Source organism: Channa argus, chromosome 3 (genome assembly GCF_033026475.1).
Source record: "Channa argus isolate prfri chromosome 3, Channa argus male v1.0, whole genome shotgun sequence".
Lineage (NCBI taxonomy): Eukaryota > Metazoa > Chordata > Actinopteri > Anabantiformes > Channidae > Channa > Channa argus.
The window spans coordinates 16,903,122-16,923,598 of NC_090199.1; the positions used below are offsets into that span (position 1 = coordinate 16,903,122).

Here is a 20,477-nt window from a genome sequence, read left to right on the forward strand (position 1 = left end):
AAGATGCCACTTTGGGATATGGTAATAAATATTGTTCACTAACTTCAGATTAGATTCAAAAGCTAGATTCAGTACTAATCTGGGAATGTTTAGAAATTGTTAATGTGTAAAATATTTAGTCAAGAATGTCACTATTTGATAAACCAGAAAATAAACACGACTAAGGATCTTCAGCTGTAATAAATGAAAGACCACATTGAGGCACAGTTAAATGCAAAGGTTCAGTTGAAGCCATTTGATGTGCCATATTTATCTGTGTAGCATATCAGTATGCCAAGGGCTATTTAATTCAATTTAATTACTTTGAGTTGTCATCTTGGATGATCAGCAGTCCAAGCTGAGCTAGACATGAATGTGTGGACCATATAACTCACCAAATGACTGCTCAAAACCACAAATGCCAGTGTCATAGTCGTGCTAGAAGGTCAGAAGTTCACTGCTGTCTGTAGTTTACCTTCTTTGGGGACCATTAATATTGGTAGTGTTTGTGCCACTTCATTCAGTCCATGGGAGAAGCTATGTGACACTATGTGATCATTAGCCATATGGCAAGTATACACAACTAAACAAGTAAAGTGAGGACATTGGACTTTGGTCTCTGGACACTGATCCAGAGTTCTTATGTGTGTTCTTAACCCTCTAAGGACATACACAAAGTAATCAGGGATGAGATGCTCTTTAATTTAAATAAAAATAATAACATTATTACATACAGTATATCATTCCGGTATCATCTTTTAAGAGAATATCATCATTTCCTTGATACAGCAGACCCATTAAAACGGTTTGCTGTTCCAAAAAAGGGGATTTAAAACAAAACAAAAACACATCACATGTAGCAGAGCCGCGATCTTTTTCAAAGGCTTCGGTCGCTGAGGGGATAAACGTCATCTGGTAGTAGGAAGTGGGTGGTTGTGGATGAGGATGGAGCAAAACCTGTGTAGTAACCACAGATTATATTTCACTAGAAAAGCAGTATTACACCAGGGAGCACACTGTACCCGTGAGAGCACGAAAAAGAAGAAATCTGCTTACGGAAGACGAAAACCTCAAGTGATCAACCTGCTTTTAACTGCCGATGTGTGTCTTTTACCAGAGGGACGTAGAGTCGCTACAGATTCACATTGATCTCTCCTTTGTAATGCACCGAGGCGCTGACAGCGGGTGAACGTGTCTTATAATTAAGATATGTGGTCTGATGTGCAGCATATGTTTGTAGCAAAATATGTGTACATTGACGCACTGATGCCTTCTCAGGACGCAGACTGGGCTGCATGTGGATTGGCCGCTTGCGGAATCTAACGTGTAGTGGATTTCTACAATCAGACCATCGGAGGATTGTCGTTGGAGAAGCATCATAAATCAGATTGGCGGTTGAATTTAGCTGTTCATTTACTTGTGCAATGAGCTACAGTGTATGGATTGAACAGTGATTCGCACCTTGTGTCTCCTGGTAAAGATGTCTGCAAACTTGTTTGGATTGTCTAATCTTGGGAGTGATAACCCTCATTCTGACAGCCTGAGCTGTTCGGGAGCTTTCTTGTTTATCTCTCAGCTGGACTTCAGTCCATGCAGATCACGCTGATCCCACACTTTTCATCACAGTCAGAAGTGTCTATCAACATCTAACAGCATGCAGTGTCAGTCTGGGTGGAACACAACACTGGCACTTTTTAAACTTTTGTCTCTTCTTATGTTGTCGTTTTTTTCTATGTTTGACGCTTATACTAAAACCTAAAACAGGCAGGACCCCACTGCGCTGGTTTATTTCACCGTGGCCATAAACCACTTTGTTCAGAGAGAATTTGCGGGTATCCTGCTTTCATGATGTTAAGCACAGCCGAATACAAGCCGTGCTCTATAGTTTAGTGCTAAATTGCAAGGCGTGCTGGCTCGCTGGAAGCCACGCGAGAGTTGGCTTCTTCTCGTCCCGTTACCTGGAGACCATAGGAGCCTCGAGACCTGCTGACAGGTGTGAACCCGGACACGCGCCATGGATGATTCTGGGATCATTCGGAGACGGAGGCTGCAGGTGAGACTTTATTTAACCTCAAATTGTTAAAAATGTTTTTGATGAATTTTTTAAAGTTGGTCAAACAAAAACCCATCGAGTTCCACTTCAACTCCTTAATATTTCAGAACAAAGTGTTGATAAAATGTCCGAAATTACCAATGCTGACGCAAAATATGAGACTGAGAGTAATATGTGATGGCTCTTCATGTAAACACATGTGTAAGGTATTTCTATAGATCTTCTAGGGACCTTCAAGTGAAGGCTAATCACTGAATTCTTAGATGTAGCATGAAGAGGTTACTCGGAATCAAGGACCTGTCAAGTAAAATGTACTAGAACGCACAAAACAGGATATTACAACCCTGATGGGGCGACATGGAAAAATCCACTGTCTGTATTAATACCTGACTGTCACCTTACTTCATCACATTAGTTCCAAAGTCATATAAAAAACATTTATTGATTGATGAAACTATAAAAACTGCCTGCTAATTGATTTGCAACACAGCGCACACCAACAAAAAAGTACAAACGTTGAGACGAATCTTGGATGATTGAAAGTGTTGCATCCTCTATAGGTGTATGTTACTAAGTCAACCTTAGTTTATCCGCACAAACTGTTCTTTATAACACATTCGCCCAAAATAGGTAGTAACAAGTCCTGGGGGGAGCAGACCACTGTTATGATGTATACGTAAAATGCATACAAGTATATAGTAACCAACCAAGACTGAGTACGTGTAGTAGATATTTCTATTGCCTTTGCATGATGTAAACTAGCCACTTAAGCCATTTCTTGTACATTATGACAGACTCACGGGAGGGCACTTGTAAAAGCCTGCTTGGAGGTTTTGCTTTGTTTGGTTGTGAAACAGGCAATTGCCTAGAAGTCCTTGTCTGTTTCTTTGTGAACTCCTTTACAGTGAAAGTAATTTACTGACCATTGTGCCATTTATGGGTTCATCATTTATTAACTATAGACAAGTGAAATTAGAATTCCTGTACAGATGTTGTTCATTTGGTAAAACTGTATTAACATTGCCAGGCTTCATAAGGGTTTAATGCCAAAAATGCTGCTTTTCTAAACTCAAGAAGGTACCCATAGAACCCTATTGAATAAGAGTAAACAAACCAAGATCAGTATATCTGGTATCATTAACCAAATTGAAGAAATATTTAGCAGAACCAGATGATGGTATGACTGTTAAATACCGTAACAAAACTGTAACAGTGAGTTTTAACAGCCTGTGAGTGGCATCAGTGGTTGTTCCACAAGAACGGTGGCTGTAGCTCAGTTAGTAAGGCTGTTGACCATGGACCACAGGGTCAGTGGTTCAATCCCCGCTCCTGGCTACATGTTGAAGTGTCTTTGGGCAAGACACTGAACCCCAAGTAGCTCCTGGTGGGTCAGGTGAGCACCTTGCATTGCAGCCACTACCATCAGTGTGTGAATGGGAATCAACATTGTAAAGTTCTTTGGATAAAAGCACTATATATGTGACTATTTACCATTTAAGGCAGTGGTAACCTGAGCCTATAAATCAGCCCTCTTTTTTGCTCTGGTACACTTTGATTGCTCTTTACTCTCTCCACACTCATCACAGCTAAGGTAGATTTTGTTATAATGTTACAATAATTAAGAATACTGCAAAATTCCTAATCACGAAGAAGTCATTGCTCTCTTCAGATTGGGCAGAAGGGTGAGTGTCTTTCAAGAACCAGTGACACTGACAGTAATCGCATGTCTGTCTTGCTCTCCAGACAGGCAGGTGGACAAGAGACGGATAAGAACGTAAAGGTTTACCGCAGTGTATATATTGACGCACAGCAAGAAAGTAACAGATACACCTACACTTCTGCAAGATGGACTTTGTATCCAACTAAAATCTCACAGATACATAAAATGACACATGTACTTGCATGCATAGAATGAGAAGATCCACCTGGCGAGACAAAATACACTTTTGTCTTGTGTGTGTTAGTTGTCTGTGTCCATCCATTCAGTTGAGCTGTACTGTGCTGTAGCTACCCTGAACATCTTTTGTTTGTGTGTTTGTGCGTAACACTCATGCCTATATCTACATATGATATCGACTCCCGCTCACCATTTCCACTGAAGTGGTCGATATCCATATTTCAGACAAAGGAGGTCTAAATGCTGAGGATGTGGTGCAGTTGTCAGGCCCATTAGCAGGACTAATGGTGGCCTAACAGTTCTGGTTGCCCTCAGGGAGGAAGACCAACCACCGGGAGCAGGATGGGCTGAAAGGGCTCAGGGCTGAAAGGGCTCAGGGCTGGGAGGGAGGGGGGGCACTGAGGCAGGCACCAGCTGTGGGTTTCAGAAGACCCCATTTAAGTGGCTATTACGATATCTGGATCTCTTTACTGCCTGGATCTACTTTCACACTAGAGAGAAAGAGAGGGGAGGGGAGGGGTGTGTGTGTGTGTGTGTGTGTGTGTGTGTGTGTGTGTGTGTGTGTGTGTGTGTGTGTGTGTGTGTGTGTGTGTGTGTGTGTGTGTGTGTGTGTGTGTGTGTGATTTTTGTGTTTCATAATTGGAGTCTTTACTGTTTATCTATGAGGGAGGACAGTGAAACCAATTTGGTGTAAAACCAACATAGGAACTAACTCAATCTCAAGGAATCATAATGGATTGTGGAGAACTAGATTATACAAAAAAAATTAAAATACAGTTACTAAAATATTTGTCAAATACATATCCACAGAAGTTCCTTAAATCTAAGGGGGGGGGGGGTCTGACCGCGGGGACAGGGGTCCATAGGTGAATGTGGAGATCCCTGTTAATCAGCCCAACAACAACTCAGGCATTTTTTCCTTATTTATTAGACATTTTTTACAGATTTTCCCCTCTCAGCTAAAACAAACTGCCAAAGATTTGAGAATCTGAGACTAGCAAGATGCTACGGCAATTTATTTTAGGCTGGGGTTTTGTGAAGAAATCCTATACAATTATGTTCCACATTTTGCTGTAACAACCACAGTCTGAGGTCATTAACTGCATGAAGAAGGTTGGTAAGGATGTACATTGCTTCATTATACAAATATATTTTCTGTTAAACAGGGTATAGTCCTCTCCAGTGCGTTCACAAAGACTATTCATGTGACTATTCAAGACTATTCATCACATGTCCTACTCACAAAGATGTAAATTAAAACCATTTTAATTTATAAAATAATTTGTTTCTGAATTTAGGCTAGCTGGCTAATTATACTCCTCTTCATGTTTTGACTGAATCGAGTTGGTCTGAATGTGGCCAATGAGTTTTCATAAGTGGGTTTTCTGGGGATCCCTCCATTGATACTAGCTGCACATCCTCCACCACATATTCACCTAGAAGCATAGTTTCTTCAAAGACACCATTCTTATAGACAGTAAAGGATCAGTTCAACCTTTTGCTCACATAAATAGATAGATATCTTAGCATTTAGATTTAGGTGTCCAGCACCTAAAGTGTGTGTACAGTAACATGTGACTGGGTCAAAAAAACATGTCAGATATTTCAGGAGATTCAGATTGTCCAGAGCAATAATTATTATAAGATGGTAACATATAAAAATCACAATACTCTTTGTAGATACAAGTTGTTTCTGCATAAGATAACTGATAAAATTGCTAAACCTAATGAAATAACGCATTAGATTACTGCCTTACTAAGGAAAGCAGTCTTACTCCATAATGCATCATCCCCTGCTGTCTTAGCCCGTGCACTACGAACGGTACCCCATCTCCCTATTTCTCTTTATTTGGCATGGTCACTTTTTTCCACCGTTTTCAAGGAAAAAATGTCTTATTCTATTTGCTTTTTTAAGTTAAATTCAAAGATATTGTTTTTAACATTTGGCCCTGAAGATAGACAACGAATGTGGAGACAGTGACATAAAACAAAAGCTTCCTGCCTTCAGGTTTTAAGATGACTAAGGTCATATAAGTTGTTTACATGCCCATCACTGACTCCTGTTTATTAACTGGATGCCTCTAAAGATTTTGAATGGATCACAGTATGTTTAATTTTGTAAACAAGTTTTATTCTACTGCAAGTAACAACAGTTAGATAAGAACTAGATCAGCTAGAATAACGATTACCATCATCAGCTGTGTCACTGTTTTATTTGACTGTAAGTGGATTTTCCACCGTGGGAGAGTGTGTGTCATTGATGTGAATTGTTTTCATCTCAAGTGAAGATTATCATGTGGTTCTGAGCTGTTGTGGGTGTATGGAGCATACTTACACTTAACCCATATGCTCATGCACTCACACAAACAAGTCCTACCGTGTGTCTCATCCTTCTCTGTTGTAGGAGTGCAGAGTCACTCCACTCACGCACACACAAGCTTAATTTGTCCAATATTTTGTTCTGGGCCGTCTGCCCATTCCCAATATGCTAAGCACTGAGAATAAGAGCATGATCACTGCAGAAGAGCCAGATCCCTTGGCCAAGTCCTGTCACTCACTGTCATGGCCACTGCTTGGCTGCTTTGCGTCCCTCTGGTGTCACTTTTGTTCAGAAAGGGTGGGGTTGTACTGAGAGAGCAAAGTGTACATCAAAGCAACATACCTGATTGTATTTGAAAATTGCTTCACAAATGTAAACTACCTTAGCCGGGACTTGAATTTAGCCGTATGCACAAAGCATAAGCCCAACTTAATTCCCTAAACAGACCAAAATGGACGCAATATCAACAATGTTTTAAACTACAACCCCAATTCCAAGAAAGTTGGGACAATGTGTAAAACAAAAACACCATGCAATGATTTGAAAATCTGATCAACCCATATATTCACAATAGAACATAAACAACATATGAGATGTTGAAACTGAGCTATTTTAACATTTCCTGGAGAATATTAGCTCTTTGAGATGTGTTGCTGCCATCAAATTCAGAATTAGCTAACATTTTCCATTAAATGTTCAAATATCATCTGATAAGTTATGTTCTGTTGTGAACAAAATATGGGTTGATGAGATTTGCAGATCATTGCATTCTGTTTTTATTTATGTTTACAGATCGTCCTAAAGGTTTTGGAATTGGGATTGTAGAGCCATTGTAACAATAAAATAAAGGAGAAGAGTCTGGGTCATATATTTTACTGACACAGTACTACACTTTAATCTCCAATGTAGTGCCACTTAAATTCACTGCTTTTAAGTAAAAGATGAAGGCTGGTGGAGTAGTAAACTGAAGAATACATTGCTTGACATTTGCCTTGCAATCTGCTGGCAGTTTTGGCAGAAGAAACTCAACAGAAGCCTTAAAACTCTGGCCATCACAGCAGCATATTAAATTTTTTTTCCTTTGGTTTCCAGTTGGCCTTCACTTTGTCTTTGGTTGATTGTAAACGGATAAAGAAAAACTCTAGATAAACCATGTATCACCCTTTATACACTTGTTAGTCAGAGAATGTCTGTTATTGGTTTTTCACCATCCCTGTCAAAACAAAGCTTACCGTTTAAAGAGGGCGCATCATTTGTGCTCAGTTGAGATTTGAGCTCAGTTGCCTGTGTCTGATTAACTTTTCTGAAAATGTTATCACATTGTCAGTGTCCAAATCGTCTTTGGATACTGGCGCCAATCTATTCAGTAACTTTATACTTTTTAAAGTATAATCCAACTCATGCAATGCATACATACCAAATGGATTTCACTGAGAAATTTCACAAGTTGTACAAAATTAGTTTTTAAAAAGTCCCGGAGTGATCAGTAACACAGCAAAGACACAGAGTATGCTGGAAAGAGATAGTTAAAAGGTAGCAGGTGTCTTTATGGGGTTTATCCATTAACCGCCTTTCTCATCCACACACACACACACACACACACACAAAAATGTATATATGACTACTGCGGGGTGCTCTGATTCACCCTGGCTGTGCAGACTTCCTCTTGAGGATGTAACTATACGGGTTAGTTTTTAAGGTGGACCCAAGAGCAACAAGGAGAGACTGGTTCGGTAAGTACAATGAGCTTTAAGATCAACAAGACAGGGAAAAACAACAAAAAACTCACACCTATAACGGAGGACAAACAGCCACAAACTCTGAGGGAAACTACAAAACAAGGAATTAACTCGGAACAAGGCACTAGGAAGCAGAAAAGGAGATAAACATGGAGGAAATAGGTGGCAACTAAAAACTAGAGACAATGATACTAACAATCAAACCGTTAAACAAAAACTCAGAAACCTAAACATAAACCAGCGGAGTGAATACCAAGAATGGTCTTCACGAGAACTAAAACAAAGACCCAAGAAAATAAGAACACTGGCATACTAGACATTCATGTAACCATCAACTAAACCAAAGTACACTAGAAAACAAGTCATACCCTCACCCGACAAAACCCACACACAGGAAAAGACCAAAATCAAACCTCAAACCAAACAGAAAACGGAGTCCACAAGAACTGGGTCATGAGTCCAAGAACCTTGAGCTGGGTAAACTAGGAGACAGCATGTTGCATGGATGGCAGCAGCAAACAAAGACAATGATCCAACCAAGAACAGGATGAGAGCTGCGTTTAAAAAGGGCAGGGGAAGAGGTGAAAACCATTGAGAGCGGTGATGACGAGAAAAGCTGTAGACAAAACTGGGGACAGGAAGTGGAGAAAAAGGGGAAGAAAGCAAAAGTCCTGGTCAGGAAGTGAACGTTAGGGTCAGATCATGAAAGTAACTCATAAGCCATCCCAGAAGGAGCTCACTGTAAGAGGCACTCCCATTGAGAAAAGCAAAGCTCACTTTCCTCTATTAAAGAGTTTGTGGTTGTAGGGGCACAACAGTCGCTGTTTCATAGCCAGCACTGGGAAGTTGCTAGGTAACTTCCTGGTGGTAGGGTAGCTGTGATGTTGCATAAGGTGCTGGTCAAAGCTGCATTTCATCAAGCTCTGTATGGTTTAAACAGATTAGAAACAGTGTGCTAATGAGAGAATGTTGGAGATTTTTGCTGTTTCCCTCTATTTGTATTGTTTGTGTTACGCGGATCGCTTTCTGGCTTTAACTTTACCGAGACATGAGGGAGGGATCACCTCCTCTAACTTGGCCATGAAGAGAACAAGCACATTTCTGAAAACAGTGAACTGTTTCTTTAATATGCCGTTTGAACAAAACATAATTTGCCAAGTTTCTGTGTTCATGTGATTACTGCACCACTGCTGTCAAATAATTACAATGATCATTTCTGTAATGTCCCTGTAGAAATTATTTTTTTACATGCCTCTTTGCAGCCTAACATGGTTTCTGCTCCTCTGTTAGCTCCTCATAGTTTTATATTAAGTGCAAGTATTAAAGCCTCACACTGCAAGAAAGTAAATCAGGTTTTTGGTTGCAGGCTTGTTTGGAGATTGTTTGGAGACGAGAGCTCCACCTGTCAAGTCATGTTTCATCAGCTTTGCTTTGTTTGGGTTTTGTCACAACCGTTTACTTTTACAAAGGCAAAGAGATAGACTGAGAGATTTCTGGAATGCCTGCATCTAACAGGAGTGAAAAACCAACTACAGTCTTATTTTCAGTTTATATTTGTGTTTTGACCCTGGAGTGGTTCATCACTTGGATTCCATTGTTTTCACAGACACGGATCTGTGTCATTAAGCTAAGTGAAAATAATAAAAAATTATAATATATTCTTAGAAGAACTACTGGACTATAAAAAATGTTTTGGTAAGCAGCATTAGACAGGCTGGCAGTAGACAGTGATAGTAATCTGATCGCACCTAGATCCAGTGTTAAACGAAATCAAATTGGGAATAGAAGGGCAACAATCACCATCCCAATAGATCCTAATCACATTAGACTCGTTGCCAGTGTCATAAATATAGCAGCACACATTTTTAAATCGACTTTGGAACCACGCAACCTGCTGGTTCCTGTAGCTCTTTAGTCTGTGTGCACTTAGGAGGGATCAGTTTTCAAATTGCTTCCCACTTACTCCAAACAACAATGCAGAAATAACAAAACTGGCAAGAGACACACCTAATTTTGAATAATTTACAAAATATTTTATTATATTACTATTTATACATTTATAAATGTATTTGTTATAATTATTCCTAGACCACAAAGTCCATCAGGAGTCGAACCATTCTGTAAAGTCTTTTCCAGCTCATATCTAAGACTCTCAATGGCATTTGGATGGCCAGTCCATGTGTTCCAATCCAAATGTTTTTGATCCCAGTAACTTCTGTCATTGTCATCTTAAAATATTCCCGTGCCATTGGAGAAGAAAACATCCATCGATGGAAAGCCTGGTTATTATATACATAATAGCCTTTATATAATAGTATATTCAGGTACTGTATTTACCTACTCATTGTATCAGTTAGTGGGGAACAACTTGTTGCCAGCTGAGATGTAGTAATCACTGCATTAATTATCCAATGGAAGGTTCTTACCTATTTGCTTAGTTAAATCCAAATCCAATTGTATATACGCTATTACTATATGTTGTATACAGTATGTGTAATGTCACCTGGTGCTCTATGGATATGCTTAATGCAAAAATGGTATTTTAAACTGTACTGTCAGATTGAAAGACTCACAGATGTCTTCACATGCTGTCAAAACAACTTGGCACATTTAACCCATTATGTACAATCCATGATGCAAGCTATGCATTTTACAGTGCAGGTTAAGATTAATTTAAATGTATTTTGAATAATGTTTGTGTGTTTTTATGTGTGTTAAAAAGTGAATACCTTCATATTTTCAGATTTAAACTGGTCTTTTGAATTTGTTAAGGGAAAATTGCTGTTATATCCACATCTTCTTCTTTTCCTTTCAGTTGTTCCCTTTCAGGGGTCGCCACAGCGAATCATGTGCTTCCATCTAACCCTGTCCTCTGCATCCTCTTCACTCACACCAACTAACTTCATGTCCTCCCTCACTACATCCATAAATCTCTTTGGTCTTCCTCTAGACCTCCTGCCAGGCAGCTCCAACCTCAGCATCCTTCTACCGATATATTAACAATTTCTTCTATGAACATGTCCAAACCACCTCAATCTGGCCTCTCTGACTTTATCTCCAAAACACCTAACGAGCTGTCCCTCTGATGTACTCATTCCTGATCCTGTCCATCCTCGTCACTCCCAAAGAGAACCTCAACATCTTAAGCTCTGCTACCTCCAGCTCTGCCTCCTGTCTTTTCTTCAGTTCCAATGTCTCTAAGCCGAACAACATCGCTGGTCTCACCGCCGTCTAGAACACCTTTCCTTTCATTCTTGCTGATACTCTTTTATCACACAACACACCTGACACTTTTCTCCACCCGTTCCAACCTGCCTGCACTCGCCTCTTCACCTCTTTTCCACACTCTCCATTGCTCTGAACCGTTGACCCTAAGTACTTAAAGTCTTGCACCTTCTTCACCTCTGCTCCCTGTAACCTCACCGTTCCCCCTGGGTCCCTCTCATTCACACACATGTATTCTGTCTTACTGCAGCTAAGCTTCATTCCTCTGTTTTCCAGAGCAGACCTCCACCTCTCTAGATTTTCCTCCACCTGCTCCCTGCTCTCACTACAAATCACAATGTCATCTGCAAACATCATAGTCAATGGAGATTCCTGTCTAACCTCATCTGTCAGCCTGTCCATCACCAGAGCAAACAAGAAGGGGCTCAGAGCCGATCCTTGATGCAGACCCACCTCTACCTTGAACTCCTCTGTCACACCTACAGCACACCTCACCACAGTCTTACAGCTCTCATCAATGTCCTGCACCACTCTAACATACTTCTCTGCCACTCCAGACTTCCTCATACAATACCACAGCTCCACTCTCGGCACCCTGTCATACCCTTTCTCTAAATCTACGAAGACACAATGCAACTCCCTATGACCCTCTCTGTACTTCTCCATCATCATCCTCAAAGCAAATACTGTATCTGTTGTTCTCTTTCTAGGCATGAAACCATATTGCCGCTCACAAATTTTCACCTCTGCCCTTAGCCGAGCTTCCACTACTCTTTCCCACAACTTCATTGTGTGGCTCATCAGCTTTATTCCTCTGTAGTTGCCACAGTCCTGCACATCTCCCTTGTTCTTAAAAATGGGCACCAGTACACTTCTCCTCCAGTCCTCGGGCATCATCTCAATCTCCAAGATCTTGATAAACAAACTAGTCAGAAACTTTACTGCCACCTCTCCTAGACACTTCCATACCTCCTCAGGTATGTCATCAGGACCAACTGCCTTTCCACTCTTCATCCTCTTCAACGTCCTCCTCACTTCACTCTTACTAATCTTTGCTACTTCCTGCTCCACACCAATCACCTCTTCTACTTTTCGTTCACTTTCATTTTCCTCATTCATCAACTTTTCAAAGTAGTCCTTCCATCTTCCCATCACACTCCTGGCACCTGTCAGTACATTTCCATCCTTGTCTTTAATCACTCTGCTGCACATCCTTCCCATCTCTATCTCTTTGTCTGGCCAACCTGTACAAATCCACCTCTCCCTCTTTAGTGTCCAACCTAGTATACAAGTCCTCATATGCTCTTTGTTTGGCCTTTGCCACCTCTACTTTCACCTTATGCTGTATCTCCCTGTACTCTTTTCTACTCTCTTCAGTCCTCTCAGTGTCCCACTTCTTCTTTCCTAACCTCTTACCCTGTATATACTCCTGAACTTCCTCATTCCACCACCAAGTCTCCTTGTCCACTTTCCTCTTTCCAGATGACACACCGAGTACCCTCCTACCTGTCTCCCTGATCAAATTAGCTGTAGTGGTCCAGTCATCTGGAAGCACTTCCTGACCAACCAGAGCCTGTCTCAGCTCCTCCCTGAAAACTATGCGACATTCTTCCTTTTTCAACTTCATTACTTCTTTTACAAGAATGTAAAAGAAGTAATGTAAGAGTTCAAGAAATCCATTTTGTTTTAGTTTTAAAATGAGCTGGTTTTATTTGCATTGGTTATATTGAGAGTTTACAGAAATTGGTATTCACAATTTCTACCCACACTTACATTATAATCAATTCTGTGCGTTCATAAATAGTCAGTCGTCTAGATTGTGTAAAAATCTTCTAATCTATCTAATGTGCTTCTTCTCCCCTCTTTCTTTTTCTCTCTTCATTTCTGTTTACCACCAGAAGGATCTACCTCTGCCCCGAAAAAGTAGCAGGTAAGTTCACAGTTATGCACCTTTTTTCTTATGTATATATACAGAATAATTTAAGGTTAGTTTTTGTTCTTAAACTCTCAGAATTTCCACATGTCAATGAGTTTCAATAAGTTGCACTGCTTAAAGGGAACGTCAGACAATTATCTTAGTATAACTCTGTAATAACTGCACATGAGGACATGATGGTGATTTATTTCAATTTAGTATGAATAACACTTTCTGTGTACATCCTTGAATAAACATACATAAATGTGTGTAGCAATAATAGAAAAAAGTCACTCATAGTCAGTCCACAACCTAAGTGAGCTAAGAATTGTAACATTTTGTAGTTGTCTTAAGTGTCAAAGTCATTCATTAATAGTCTGTACATTCAAGAGTTAATTGCAAACAAGACCTGCTAATAAGTATTTCTGGCATAGTTTTAACACAGGGATCCACAGTTATCTAAGTGTGACAGGGTGACACTCTTTAATACTGGTAAAGTGTTATATTGTGAAGGAAATTTCAGAAGTTAACAGCATGATTATGACTTTTTCATGCCTCATCTCAGCATCTCATGATGCACTTATTCAGGCACATACAGTTAGTTCAGTGATGGATTACATTTACTTACTGAGTTAGAAACATGTTCTGTGCCATTTAGAAAAGAGTGGGATTGAGGGACCCTGAGAATTTTGACAAAACAGAATAAAAGTTCTTGCGTGCATGTGAAATCACTGTGCCATATTTGATTGACTACTTTGTGTATCCAAGTGTGATGTGTACTGTAGTGTTGATCTACTTTTTATGATTTTTGTGCCCTTTTGAAACTCTTTCCTTTATGTTTTTATGTGGGCTTGGTTTGGTTTGTATGTCATCTGCTTGTTGCATGTTTAACGTTAACGTGCCAGGGACTGCAGATAAAATGTCTTTTGGAAAAACCTAGTGGGGTTTGCATGTTCTCCTTGCGCTTGCATGGTTTTTCTCCTGGATACTCCGGATTATATCCCACATTCCAAAGACATGCATGTTAGGTTAATTGGTGACTCCAAATTGTCTGTAGGTGTATAGACAAACTATTGTATGAGTTAAAGCTCTTTCTGTCCTTGGTACTTAAATGCCGTCTTTGTTTTCTGTATATATCACTGCTTTACTCATGCCGCTTTTTTCTTTTTCCCATTATCTGACCTGAAAATATGACTGGATACAATAAATTATATTTTTACTTCTATATTGATCTAATAATTGAAAACCAGCATGATATTAAGGCAGGAGTAGTTTTTTTTTCTTAATTAGTGTTTGGTCGTTGAGAACATGCTTTTTTTTTTTACAGAAATGAACTGTGTATTTTCTCATCTATGTTGGATTTGAAATAACTCGCTGCTCCTGCTGCAAAAAACACTTCACAAATCAGGCAGAATTTAAAAAGTACCTTGTGTTAGCTCAAAATGCTGTCTGAAAATGGCATTGAACATAGAGGGGGTTGTAATTTTCCAACAATTGCGTAAACTTCTTTAAAAGTCATCATATTGAATGATGAAATCCTTGAAAGGTTTCTGAAATTGCTCTTTAGTTTTTTAAATATTACCTTTGGCTGGTCCACTTTAGAATATTAATTACTGTCATATGTTTGTTCATAATGTTAGTCTATATCTATGTCTATATCCATGTGTAATTACAATTCTCTTCCATACTTGGTTTAGCTGCTTGTGCGTGCGTGTGTGCTCTTGTGTGCACCATATGTGTGTCTCTGACTGCTGTCACTGAGTGTGTTATGTCCGTGACCTCTGACCCTTTGTGGTGAGGTGGCAGATGTCACAGCATGACATGAAGGAGACACTGGAGCTGGAGGCTCACAGTCAGCCTGCACTCCCCTCTCCCCTGATGCTGCTTTTGGCTTTTTCTACACACATCCTCCTGTGGGTGGAGCTGGAGTGTGCTGTGGGTGTAATGACTGGGCACTTAAAGCAGAATGACAATGAAATGGCCTGAATGACAGGCTGAGAGGTTAAATACTTTGGGTTGGGATGCAGAAGGCCACGGGCTCGAATCCCATCCCACCAGTTGTGGTCGTAAGCCTGGATAAAATGGGAGGGTTGCAGCAGGAAGGGCATCCGGTGTAAAAGCTCATGCCAAATCAACGTGCAGAGCTCGTTCTGCTGTGGTGACCCCTAAAGGGACAAGCCGAAATCCGTTGATCTAGTAAACGCTTAGAAGACAAAAACAACTCTCCGATATTACACACAAAACACACGCCATGCCTTCTATATATGATATCATGCCACCCATGGCTATCTGCGACCCCCCACTGTGTTTCAGTGATATCACCGCCCCTCCTCCTTCCAAATCCTATCCCCTACACCTCCTCCCCATCTCCGCACTCCCATGTATATTTTATCCATCCAGACTCCCACATTAGAGATGACATCCATTATTGAATTACTCCCCTCAGCACTTCTGTGCAACTGTCACCCCACGTCAGCTTTAACATTTGGTGGATTTGTCTCAAAGGAAGAGAGGGAGAGGGTGCACATATGCACACACACAGAAATGACATCTCTTTTGGCTGGGCACTGCAGAGCAGCTACTGTGATATCTAGGACAAATGGATGATGGCAGAGCTCATCCAATATGGCATTTCACTTAAAATGATATTGGGATATGGCTGATGTAATTCTATATTTTTCTCGCTGTTATCAGATCCAGTGATCACCAATGCTGCATTAGCTTGCCTTTCAATACTTTCCAACTTCTCTACCCTGGCTATGACACTTACTGAAGATGTATGCATATCTCAGTAATTTTCTAAAGCAACTGTAGTTTGCTTATTTAGGATCCAATAGAGCATTTTTGAGACTAAAGCATTATTTTCAGCTGTGGATGAATACACATTTCATCGCGTGGTTTAGTCCAGAAGGTTGGTGCATGTGGAATCAACACAAATTTTACTACAGTGGTCATGGTCATGGTAATGCAAGAACCCACATTCCAATTATTATGGCAAATTGATGGGCTCTAAATGTGCTCTGTGTTGTGTTTTTTTTTCCTATTCAACAAATCCCACAAAAAGACCAAACCCACCATGAATTTATCTCAGTAACTGGTGTTATCTGTGTAGCTAAAGCCTTGTTTGCCTTCTACCTCTGTGTCAAAGAGCCCCAGTGTTGTTTTAAAAGTATTAAGTATAATGACAAATATATAAGCCACACTGTTGGACCATTGGTTTAGGGTTTTCCATGGTATTGCTTGACAATATACAGTTAAACGGGCCAGAAATTGGATGAGAATTATGTTTTGACCTGTCATTAAGAATAACAGCAATATAAAGTATTTCTAGCTTTTTGAAAAACAGCTGAGCTACAAAAAAGCAAAGCTTTGACAGCCTCCAACACTTAGTTGGTTCAGTTCAGTATTAGTTTTAGTCTTTCTTTTCTTGATAAGAAATAAATGTAGAACATCACCAGTATTTTTAAACAGGGGAAACGCTTCCCCACACTCACATGTCAAAAACCAACTTACACAGCCCTTCCCTCTCTCTGTCACTCTCTTGTTCTCTTTTTGTCTTGTCATTCAGATTAGTCTTTACTTCCCTGCTCCCTCATGTCTTAACATCTGATTGGGGTTCTCTCATTCTTGCAAACTCACTGCTGTCTTGCTCTCATTCATACTCTATATACTTGAACTGACCTACCTCCTCTTCCCCCTTTGCTTCTCCTCTCTCTCCATCTCTCTCTTTCCTGGTCCCCCTCCCCCATTTGCTTTTCCACTCTACACTTCCTGGCTTGGCTCGATACCCTTGAGAGCAGCCCCACAATCCTCTCTCCTTCTCAGAGGGATGTTCAGCAGCCTGTTCCCTCTTTGTCTCTCTTTAATTTTCCCATTTTCCCCATCTGTCACAGCTGACATTTTTCAAGTTTTTTGCTTCTATCTTGCACACACTCCTGCAGGCATACTCACGTGTACAGAGTCACAGCCAGACACCGACGAGTGTGCGTTTGTGTGTGTGTGTGTGTGTTAAACTAGCCAGAGGAGGCTGTCATACCAGTGAGGAGTGTAATCGCTGCCTCTTGACTGCCTCTGTGTGTGTGTGTGTGTGTGTGTGTGTGTGTGTGTGTGTGTATGTGTGAAGGCTCAGCTGCTCTCATGTTCATCTGCCAACACAGCCTCTGCTGCTAGCAACATGTTTCGACGCACAAAAAGGTAAATGGCAACAATCTGTCTCTGTGCAGTCTTTGTGACCAGTGTGCTGCCCTGCTGTTGTTAGTATGTGTTGGTTCATTAGAGGAGGTTGTTGTGTTTTTCCATGATGTTTCCGATGTCCCTGCCAGCTATCAGACTGTCTCACAGTTGTCTCCCTGTCTCCATCTAGCTCCAGCAATATGGTGTGCCTGTGTGCTTGAGTGTGTGTGCATGTGTGTCCATTGGATGTCTTTTCATGAACATATGATGTGTATTTTTGCATGGAGTATGGTTATTACGTATATGTCTTCAGGGTTTTTAAAATACATCAAGGCTTGATAATTTGTTTGCTTATACATATGTGTGTTTGTGTGTTCACATTCATAGACTTACAACATGTATATTTATTTATAACCTCTTTGTGCCTAACTGTAGTGATGCACATGTGCACAAGGATTTAGTCTGCTACAGATTATTGCTTGTGTTCTGGTGATGTCTCACACTTTTACACACGCACCTTCCAGAGTGTGTGTGTGTGTGTGCTTGGCTACTAGCCAGTGTGTCAGAGATAGCATTATGAACTGAAGGCATTATTGTCAGTGTCCAGGGAGTGCTTGTGTAGTGGAGAGCCAACAGTGTGCAGTGCTAGAGTGCCGTCAGCTTGGCCCTAGTCCTCGCTTTTTCTCTCCATTCCTCTTCACCTTGTTTAGTCCCTTCTGTCTTGCCTCTATGCTCTGTCCTTGATGTCACCCATCTTTCCTGCATTTTCTTTCCACTTGCTCCCTTCTACCTCGTGTGTTCGTTTCCTTTCCTTTCCTCTCCTCTCCTCTCCTCTCCTCTCCTCTCCTCTCCTCTCCTCTCTTCTCTTCTCTTCTCTTCTCCTCTCCTCTGTTTAGACCCTTTATTCCCTCCTGCATGTCGGCTGTCTTTATCTCATCTGATCACAGGGAGATTAGTCTTCACCATTGCCCCCACTGTGCAGGCAATGAACAGCAGGATACTCTGTATATGAACAAAAATAAAGCCTCTTTCAGCCAACAAGTGGACTGTATGTGTTTATAAAGGACAACCCATTTATTTAAGAATATGTTTGTTTTATACAGTTCTGTGTGTGTTTGCTGTTGCTTTGTTGCTAGTTTACCATATTTAGTCTGTGTCCCATACATCATCATACCATTCTATTTTGATAGTTGGACTGGAACTTGTCTGAGTTTGTAATTCTTGTTTAGTCAAGAAGTAGTAAAAAATATACACAAAATATTGCATAAAGTAATGTTCTGGTTTTGCCAAAAAATCTGGTTTTGCTGACATTTGAAAAAGGTAAAACAGTAAACATTACTTTTTCTTCTTGATTTGATGTTTTGCTTGGTAATTAATCAGGTATGAGTTGTTATGTCATTGGTTTATTGTTGCAGCGCTATGTACTGAAATAATCACTACCTCTGAGACTGTATGATTGTTGATATGGTAGTGAGGTACCAAAGGTTGCTATTAAATATCTAATACCTCTTTTTTTTTCATTTCATTCTGTATTTTATTTTGGTAATGCTCTTGTGTGGCAGTTTGCAGTTACAGAACAGAATAGATGCTGCAGCTTTTTCTGTTAAATAAAGGCTTTTTAAAACATATTTCTCAAAGTAAGATGTGACAAAAAGTCTGAGGTTTTGACCTCAGCTATGATCTCTTAGTTTTTGACCAGGGGAACAAAGGTGTAATTTCAGCGATATTTAAAATATATCGCCTGTGTGTGTTTGTGTGTGTGTGTGCGTGCGTGTGCGCTGACCTGCTATTTGGAGTTGTATATGTACTTGGCTTGCTGTAGCAATTAAGAGACATAATGCTTTCTGCCCACTCCCTAACAGACTGTGCTAAATGAAGAGAGTAAAAGTAAGCCAAACAGAGAAGATGAAGCATGAGACCGAAAGCAGCAGAGCCACAGAAAGAAGAGTGGAGTGAGATGAAAGGTAGAGCATGAGGAAGTGTCTTAGCCTACTTTTCAGAGTATCCCACTAGGGTTAACTGATCCCATGACAAGAAGCTCTCAGTCTACTTATCTGCATCTTTCCCTCTTACATGTTTTTTCAACTTAAAGGTAAATTGGTGGTTTGCTGTTTTGGCTTTTGACGTGATGAATGGGGAAAACAGGAGCATTAGGAGCCTAAAGTTAAATTACAAACAAGTGAAGGAGATCTTGATAGTTTTCTTGCCAAGAACATGCGTGTTTATCCCAGTCTCACACATAATAGATAAAGTATTATCCCACTCATTCACATCTTACAGTCATACGTAAAGCAGGTGATCCCACTCATTAAACACGCAGGACGTTTCATCCCAGTCATACACATAACGCATGCAGTTTTATTTTTCATATGTGAAAGTTAGAAAACAAAATTCAGTAGAGCTATCCTAAAGCCATGGTTGGTTATTGACTTGATTTGGTCATTACGCTGTCTTTATTTGACTGACTGCCAATAGAATGATGTTTTTATCACAAATCTACAGTTTAGTTACAGTAATTCAGAGTATTTTAAGCTTCACTTTAGCAGGAATTCAAATGATGGACCTGATAGCTCACAATTATGTACCTTCATCATAGATACAATAAAGCACATACTTGATGGTGTTACTGAATGAAGATACTTTCACATTTCACAGATACTTTCACATTTTTGTCAGTGTACTATTCATACATGCAGTGCAACACGAATGTGCTTATTTTCTTTTCTGCAGCACCATATCCATAAAGCACAGATGTTGTAGTGTAGACTGAGTGACAGTATGTTTGTGCAGCAGTATTGCTTGGCTGCTCTGTTTAATGAAGAAGCTGCAGAGCAAAGGACAGTATAGAAAACACTCAGTATTAAACATGGAAACTCCTCTCAATGCTCCACTCCTGTTGTTTGTACCATGACAGCACCATCTGTCACTGGCTGGTGTTCAGGCTGCCCTGAACCAAAACACACAGACTGTGTGTGGTTTATCTTTGATATAACGATGATAACAGTCATGAGCTGGATGACAACCTGGCTAACACGAGGTGCATGCAAACGCAATTAAGTCTCCAAAAAAGTTTTCTTTTTTCTTTTGTTCCTTTTCTAGATAGCTATAAATCTAAGGGATGCAATTTACACTCTTTATTTAGTGTTTAATATTAAGGTATCCTCTGGAATTATTGA

At 40.2% G+C, this 20,477-nt stretch overlaps 1 protein-coding gene across 4 annotated transcripts in view; it reads left to right on the forward strand.

Annotated features, from left to right (window-relative positions):
- The first annotated feature begins 879 nt into the window (after nt 1–879).
- Nucleotides 880–20,477, forward strand: part of mast1a (microtubule associated serine/threonine kinase 1a) — a 64,692-nt gene continuing 45,094 nt past the window's right edge. Inside the window, exons 1-2 of one of the 4 annotated variants that reach the window (XM_067498921.1) lie at nt 880–2,032; nt 13,112–13,143. In XM_067498921.1, coding sequence (XP_067355022.1) covers nt 1,994–2,032; nt 13,112–13,143 — 71 coding nt within the window. In that variant the 5' untranslated portion in view covers nt 880–1,993. Of the gene's footprint in view, nt 2,033–13,111; nt 13,144–16,961; nt 17,323–20,477 lie in introns of those variants that run through there. The other 3 variants (XM_067498918.1, XM_067498919.1, XM_067498920.1) reach the window with 3 other exon arrangements.